Consider the following 8,453-nt stretch of genomic DNA (forward strand, 5'->3'; position numbering starts at 1 on the left):
TAAAGTGTTAAAATGAAAAAAAGGAATAGGTGTCACCAGTTTTCAAAATCTCTGTTTTTATAATGGTTCATCACAGAAAAAAAAACTGAACATAAGTGAAAATCACAACACCATTTATGGTTTTTTGTTTGTTTGTTTGTTTGTTTTTAACGCCTACAGCACCTGGTATTCCTAGGTGGTCTCCCATCCAAGTACTAACCAAGCCCAACCCTGCTTAGCTTCCGAGGTCAGACAAGATTGGGTACATTCAGGGTGGCATGGCCGTAGACCATTTATGTTTTGCCACAGTAGGGGAAACTACAAAGGACCTAGGCCACTGTTCCCCTCTTTTAAAAAAAAACAAAAACAAAAAAACAAAACACACACACACACACAAGCAATTTTTTAAAAAGATGGGGGAATTTATAGAATATTTTAACATTTTTAATAGAATCTTTTAGATTTAAGGGACATACCAACCAAACACATTGTGTGTTCATTATGTTGAGCCAGATTCCAAAAATCCAATTGTAATAACACATATATGAAATAATGGGGGAAATTTGAGCACTACTGAATATATTTTAGCTGTAATGAATTTTTATGTCTGATGTCTTTGGTTTTATGTTTAAGTGACTTTTAGAAGTACATAATAAAATATTTTTATGGATGAAATATTTCTGGGATTTGCTTCAAATTAATTGGAGGATAATCAAAGGGGAGCAAAAAATGAAAAGATTAGCCATGAGTTTGTCATTGTTGAGGTGACCGATTAATGGGATTTATTACACTATTCTCTGGTTTTGTATATGTTTGAAATTTTCCACTGAAGTTGATAAAAGTAAAAACATGATTTCTTTTATATAAGATTGCCTTCATACATATTGGCTGTTATTTTTTAATTTTTGTGTTTGGTTTGTTTTATCGTTCTCTAGATTGCCCCAGTGGAAAATGACAATAGCTATGATGAACTGAAAAGAGATGCAAAGTTATGTTTATCATTAATGTCTCAGGGGTTACTTTACCCTCATCAAGTGCCTTTGGTACTTCAGGTGCTAAAACAAGTAAGAGCGTATAACAAATATTTATATCTTTTGGTTAGAATTTTGGCTTACCATTCTAAGACTTTTGTAAAGTCAGTTGCAGGCCACACATTATCTGATATTTGTTTTCGTTCTGAATTTTTCTTTTGGTGTGAGAGAAGGCATGCACTGACCAAAGAAATAGACCTATTCTGTACCTGGTTCTGTCACCAACTTTTATGAACTTGGGCAGGTCACTCAACCCCTAAATTTTCTATATATGAAGAGTTAATTATCGTACCTTGAATAAAAAGTGCCTAAAAGGAAAGGGGATTGTCATTCCCTTTTGTCATTTCCCCTTTATTTTATGAGTTTATATTTCCTGGCCTATGATAGAAAGACCTCACTGAATACATATATATTTTGCAGCATTTTCAGTGCACTGTGTGCTCAGCTCTATCTAGGTCATAGGTGTGTTAAATAGTGTAAAAATGGACATGTTCTTGAGGTTTTCAGATTTTTAGGTTTGAATAACACTGAAAAATGTTTTTAACAGCCCAAAATGGTATTATTTTTGTGCTGGAATTTAGTATTTATCAGTCTTTTTTGTTTTTGGTACCCATTTGCTACCATCAAAAGTAAAATAAAATAATGTACAACCCTTGTAGGAGTAAGAGTCATTGATTATAAATAATTCTCTCTTCTAAAATTGACTTTTATCTATATGTTCCTTTCCCTTTACTTATAGCCATTCATACATCCTGAATACCTTTACCTGAAATAGGTCATGCAACCTTTTATTTAGAAGATGAGCTTGTTCTAACCGTACCTGTAAAATAGGTAGAAGTATATTAGAAGATATTTGCATGTAATTTTGGTGTCTGTCATCTCATGTTCTTGTCAGCACTATTTTCATTGTTTCTAATATCTCATTCACAGACAGCAAGGAGCAGTTCTTGGCATGCTAGATATACAGTACTGACCTACCTCCAGACCATGGTATTTTATAACCTCTTCATTTTCCTAAACAATGAAGATGCAGTTAAAGACATCAGGTGGCTGGTTATAAGTCTTTTGGAGGATGAACAGCTAGAGGTAAAATCGAAATTTAATAAATTTAAGGAAAGCATCATGCTACCCCCCTCCTTTTTTTAATCTGTTAGTGCAATAATGAGCATCCCTTGTTAGAAATAAAGCTCCCTTTTAAGAAGTATTTACACATTAATAAGATGTGTTCTGTTAAAGTAAATTAAATTACTTAAAGTAACTTATATTTTAACATAGCCCTGCGTGATTAGTTTTGACACCCTAACCATGATTTGCTGCTGTACAAATGGAAGCAAACATTGGGCAGTTCCTATTCTGGCTTCTCTTTGCAGCTGGGCAGATAACATCCCTAACAGATTTTAAAAGCAGTGATAGGAATGTACATGAAGGCAGTTTCAAGGGAATGAAAATCTACATGAAAATGCTATTAACCAGTAGACTTAAGATAGGATTGTTGTCTCTTTTTATTTTCTTTGGTAGAGCAATTAAAGGCAACTTTTGTGGTGAGGCTACATTGATATTTTGTACAGAAAAATTTATTAGTTGAAATAGTCACTAATGTAAGAAAAGCATATAATAAATATGGAATAAGATATATCTTTTGAAATATAAAGAAAATGCATTTGAAAATTTTGTTAAGTTTATGGACTTAATGGGTTTTCCATGAAGTGGAACTCTCCCAATTAGTATGTAGTTTATTTGAGAGCACTGAAAATAGATTGTATCTATAGGAAACTGGAAATGGAAATTTCTCCACCTCCCCTAATGAGCTCATTCATTTTGCATTCTAGCTTCTCCTTGTGTTCTGGAAGCAGATATTGTCTCGTCCGTAGAGTACACACACAGTGGTTCTATCAACTCTGACCAGCTTCAGTTAAACCATTTATGGCTAGCTATCTGTAAAAATTCAACTTTTTCTTTGTATTTTTTTAACTAAAGAATAGAAATGAAAGGTGGAAATCTCAAAAGTCAGTGTTACCTAACGTTAACGTTTATAGTGATTGCTATATTGTTTTCTGGATCTTGTTTCAGAACATTTTTTATAGATTATATTTTCCTTCATGTAGTAGACTTAAATATAGCTGTTTCTATAAACAACCATGATTATTAAAACTATCATGTTTTTAAAACATGATACTAAATATCAGTGATAATTAGCTACAGCTATTTATGATAATATGGAAAAAACTGTAGTAATCTAAATAGAAATGTTTCAAGAGCTTTATTGGATTTAAAGAGAACTATCAGTGGGAAAATATCGAAAAGTTTAATTTTATGTAAAATATTGAAAAGTTTAATTTTAAGCATTTACTTTCTGAAACCCTAATGTAGTAGTTTTCATCTATATTGAGGCCGTAGACCCTTTGACAATCTGATGAAATCTCTATAAAGAAACTGCGAAAGAGCAAAAAAGAAAAAGTGCAAAAGAACATTTCCACGATTTGCATACAAATGCCAGGGAAGGTCCCCGCTGCAGTTCCCACCCCACACTACTAACCTCAATCATTCCACCAGCATTGGGATCTCAGCTCTAATAAAAGTGATCATTTCTACAGGTTCGAGAAATGGCTGCTACCACCTTAAGCGGTCTATTACAATGTAACTTTCTTACCATGGACAGTCCTATGCAGTTTCATTTTGAGCAACTTTGCAAAACAAAACTACCGAAGAAAAGAAAGCGAGACCCTGGTTCTGTAGGAGATACGATTCCTTCTGCAGGTAATAGTACTCATAGAAATCACCCATATTCTGTAATGCCAGGTGGGTAGACTAATCAGAGGAATCACTTCATAAATTATATGTATGTCTAACCACTATGCTGCACACCTGAAACTCAACTAATATTGCATGTCACTCTAATTGAAAAATAAAAACTAAGAAAAAAGAAAACACTCATATTCTTTTGAGAGTTAACTAGGCTTACTCAATAAATATATTTGCTCTGGGTCTATGCTAGCTAATGAAAAGAGTTATTTCTGCTTTTGAGGAGCTTTGTGTTAGAAGGCAACACCTGGAATTTAAAAGCTAAAACTGAGATGGGTACAAGGATCCTGCACACTAAGATAAAGAAAATAAGATCTGATTACTGTGTCACGTCAAAAAGGATATTTAAACGTGATTGTAAAGAAGCATCTGATCTCGCCACTGCTACAACCACAAGAATAATGGAAAATAAATAGTTATCAGTTAAGTAGGAAGCTTATTGAATTTGCAGGAAATGATTGGAATATGAAGCTCTTAAGTGCTGGTTATAGTAGACTCTTAATTATGCCATATAGTTAACTAATACCAATTTCCAATATGATACCAATGTATATTCTAGTTTCTTTGCTTTAGAACTATTTCTTAATAATTAAATGCCAAAGTAGTTTTAGGTTTTTGTTATAACAAATGGCATTGTTTACTCCAGATTTCCTCCTTCTTAACTTCAATTCCCTGTCCATGTTTCATGTATACCATATATTTAAAAATACATACAAACACACATCTTTATTAAAAAATAATGAGAATTGGAATGCACTTTAATGTAAGTTGTATCGCTAAAGAAAGAATGTAGACCCTGTAGAATACAGACACATTGCAGTTCTTTTTGAGTGTGTTTACCTAATGATTTGATGTGTTCTGTGAGGGGTAGTTGCATCTAGAAACGTGAGGTCTAATTTTGATTGGAGATTGTTTTAGGATCAGGAATGGCACTTTTGCATACGATATGAGTTTATCAAAAAGCCATTATTTTGCTAGTTTTAGCAAATACATTTCTGACCTAGAAATAATTAGGCTGTAATTAAGGGACAGCTATAGGTTGTCTTTCATTCAGCCTCAAAATCATGTTTTTGATGTGTGCATAAATATACATTTTAAATGCAGAAATTCACACATTGTAAACAGCATAATTGAAAACTAATTTTATTTTACTGTAACAAGTGCAATAGAGTCCCCTAAATATTTTCACATATATTACTGTTTTCTTTGCAGAGTTGGTCAAACGCCATGCTGGGGTGCTAGGACTTGGTGCATGTGTTCTTTCTAGCCCTTATGATGTTCCCACCTGGATGCCCCAGCTACTTATGAATCTGAGTGCACATCTGAATGATCCTCAGCCTATCGAGGTAAAATTCTTCCTTGTTGGTTTCCTTGCACATGTATTCTTAGTGATGTTTTATAATAAACCATTTAAACTGATAATTTCCTATGTAGTCTGGACCTTAACTCTGTCCCTCCCCCAGTCTAATATAAGTAAAGTATTGTCAATATTGTCAGTATAGTTAAATTTTACACATCTGTTTTACCATCGTGTTATATGTAGGAAGTATCTAATTGGGAGCTAATATTAAATAGGAAAGTGTGGATGGTATTATTTAGTGATCACCTGTGTACCTAAATTAAACAACTCAGAGACTGTCCTTTTCACCTTGTTAAGAGTGTATTGTAACTGGTTTAATAGTGTGGTATAAGTGCAGGTGGTAATTCTAAAGTGAGCTTGTAGTAAAATTGGTTTGTTGATTTTGTAGCATCTGGTGAAGAGTGAGATCTGAAGTCTAGAGGGTATGTTATTTAGCTAAAGGTATCCTAAATATAACACTAGTTGTTCAGAGAGGTTAAAATAAGATGTATGTGGGTCACCTACTCTGCAGATGACTGTAAAGAAGACCTTATCCAATTTCCGAAGGACACACCATGATAACTGGCAAGAACACAAACAGCAGTTCACTGATGACCAGCTGCTTGTTCTCACTGATCTCCTTGTGTCACCATGCTATTACGCATAGAAGGGTAAGTCAACAAAGTTCTGAGTTTAAAGAAGTCTCTGACATCCTCAGGCAGATATCATTGGTTTGATGACTGGGAAATGGGTATTCATGAGTTTTTTCTTTTTGCTGACATTCTTAGATGTCATTTTTTAGATAAAGATTTTTTTTTGTTTTTAATATGACTTTTGCTATGGACAGTGGAAATAAATTCCCAGAGAATTTTTCCTTCCTTCTCTGCTCCAGATATTAAGCAGAGAATTGAAGTAACCGCTTTTAGACCTTTGTAAATAAATAGACTTAGAAGCTGGGAAATGGTTAGATAAAAGAAATCATCTTAGTTGCTTCCTAAGTAGGGCTTGGGCATTTTGGGTTACCGTGGGGACTCTGAGTTCTATATAGTTGTAAGAACATATCATCTGGATTCTTAAGTATTTATTACCAAATGTGTATTAAAGATGGAGGACCCAGAAGCCTTTCTACTGGGATAGGAAGAATAAAGAAAATTTCACTTATTGGGCTTTTAGAGTTAACTGTCCTGTTGCCTGACTGAAATTTTTTTCCTCCCTGATACAGATGAGTAGTCCTCACTTCAAGCTCTTTTCATCAAAAATTCCAGAACCTCAGGTACCGTCTGTGGTGGCTCTCTGCAGGTTTTAAAACTCTGCCTCTGTTGAGCTCTCATCATTTTGATGGTTTCTGTGTTTGGTTTCATTAGTCTGCGTTCCACAGTTTTTCAGCTGCCATTTGATCTCCTAACTTGTCCGGAACTGTTTCCAGAATATTGATCACTTTTTCTTTGTCATCTGACAAAGCAACAATGTCTCACACTAGAATTAATTACCCAATATGATCATGGTATCCAAGACCAGACAGAGTCTAGGAACTCATTAAGAAACAGTTTACTTGGAATGGAGAATACCCATCTGTAATACAGGTCCTGTCATTTCATTCACCTCAAATTATTTGGAATTCTTTCCAAATGGCTGTTGGGTTTAGATGGTAGTAGGGCTGTGGGTCATAACTCTGAAACCTGGAGAGCCATGAAGATGGAGGGAAAAGATGACAAGCCTGAAACCTAACCAAGGACCTGATGGATTACTCGATCAAGACACAGAAGTGAAGTCTGTGTCCATGTGCTTGCCGCAGACTGGAGTTTTTGGTGCTGAATAAAAGAGCAGTTTGTGAAAAACTGGGGGTTTAGTGAATAAATTTTTGATTGATTGTTGTGTGTGTATACAATGTGTGATTTTGAAAATAAACAGCAACAACAATAAAAACCCTGACTGGTTGATTTTTCCCTGTATTCTTTACAAATATTGTTTGATCCTCTTTGAAAACTGTTAGACTTCACCTAATGGAAGACTGCTGTGTTATGGAAATTCTGTAAGTTTTTTTTTTTCTTTTTCTTTTCCTTTTTATTTTATTTTTTCTTTCTTTGCCTGCAGAATCGTTGAGAGACTAAGTCTTGATATTTAATTGACTTGTTTAATAAATGTTATATAGATGTAAAAGATTGTATAAACTGTAGAGATAGCATTGGCAAGACTTTGTACAGATGCAACCTTTTACACAACACCATTGTGTAATTAATTTGTAAAGATTCACATGTAGCTCTTTATTATGGTGATTTTTGGCTTTTGTACCAATTGAATGCCATTTTTGTTTTTAAATTATTTTCATGTTACAAAAGCTGAGGTGTGGGGTTTTGTTTGAATTCATTTAATGTTACAATGTCTGAATTTTTATGTAACTTTTTGCGTGCATCTCTGAATGCAAAAGCCACATGTTTGCCTATGACAAGTTTGTAGAATGCAAGGTACCTTCTAGGTTAAAGTAATTCACAAGTTGGTGAATATCATCTTGCAACACACTCTGTACAGTCTTCCTTAAAGGAACACTACAGTATATATTTTAATATCTACTGGCTGAATGACTCAATACAGACCTAAGCACAGCAGAGGTCCTGGTACAGTATTTAAGTGTCAGCATACACAGGCATCATCCCTGTATAGAGTAGTGCCAAACTGATTATTTCTTTGTGTAACTAGTTTAAAACCCAATAAATGGATTGTTTTTAACACCCGGCTTTTGTCTTCATTAAAGAGGAGAGAACAATTCTGTAGGCAGTAACTCTCATCTATTCCTTTTGCATCCATAGATCTGGATGCCCCCTGACTAAAATGAATTATCTAGATCAGACCTGTCTAGTACAGTAGCTAATAACCACATGTGACTTTACATCTAAATCAAATTAAAAATTTCCTCAGTCCCACTAGTCACATTTCAAGTGCTTTTTTGCCACTTGTGGCTAGTGGTTTACCCTCCTGAGTAGCACAGATCAATGTTTTCATCAGAAAGTTCTTTTGTTCAGCACTGATCTAGGTGATTGTTTCTCAAATCAATGTGACAGAATCACATGAGGGGTTAAAAATGAATTTTAATTCATGTTCCCAGCTCATGATATTGATGCCTCATCCTGAGACTACCCTTTGAATGGTGAGGCTTTATATTGACCACTTCAGGTCTATCTAAGCTGTATGAAGCTATGCCTTAGCAAAGTTCCAAAAGTAGAACTTTAAAAAATATAAGATATTGGACCCACTATGTTCCTCAATCAGAATTTATCTGGTCGGGGTTCTTCATCATCTAAAAG

The 8,453-nt window shown here is 34.4% G+C and overlaps 1 protein-coding gene and 1 non-coding gene across 2 annotated transcripts in view; one reads left to right on the forward strand and one right to left on the reverse strand.

Annotated features, from left to right (window-relative positions):
• The window catches only part of PSME4 (proteasome activator subunit 4), an 84,034-nt gene extending 76,156 nt beyond the window's left edge, over positions 1–7,878 (forward strand). Inside the window, exons 42-47 of the mRNA XM_006909599.2 lie at positions 915–1,043; positions 1,941–2,096; positions 3,605–3,767; positions 5,025–5,158; positions 5,684–5,822; positions 6,374–7,878. Coding sequence (XP_006909661.1) covers positions 915–1,043; positions 1,941–2,096; positions 3,605–3,767; positions 5,025–5,158; positions 5,684–5,818 — 717 coding nt within the window. The 3' untranslated portion in view covers positions 5,819–5,822; positions 6,374–7,878. The remainder of the gene's footprint in view (positions 1–914; positions 1,044–1,940; positions 2,097–3,604; positions 3,768–5,024; positions 5,159–5,683; positions 5,823–6,373) is intronic.
• On the reverse strand, positions 151–269 carry LOC112478067. Its single transcript, XR_003045700.1, has one exon. It is a non-coding gene; the product is annotated as a 5S ribosomal RNA (ribosomal RNA).
• Positions 7,879–8,453: the final 575 nt, after the last annotated feature.

This window comes from Pteropus alecto, unplaced genomic scaffold (genome assembly GCF_000325575.1).
Source record: "Pteropus alecto unplaced genomic scaffold, ASM32557v1 scaffold131, whole genome shotgun sequence".
Classification (NCBI taxonomy): domain Eukaryota; kingdom Metazoa; phylum Chordata; class Mammalia; order Chiroptera; family Pteropodidae; genus Pteropus; species Pteropus alecto.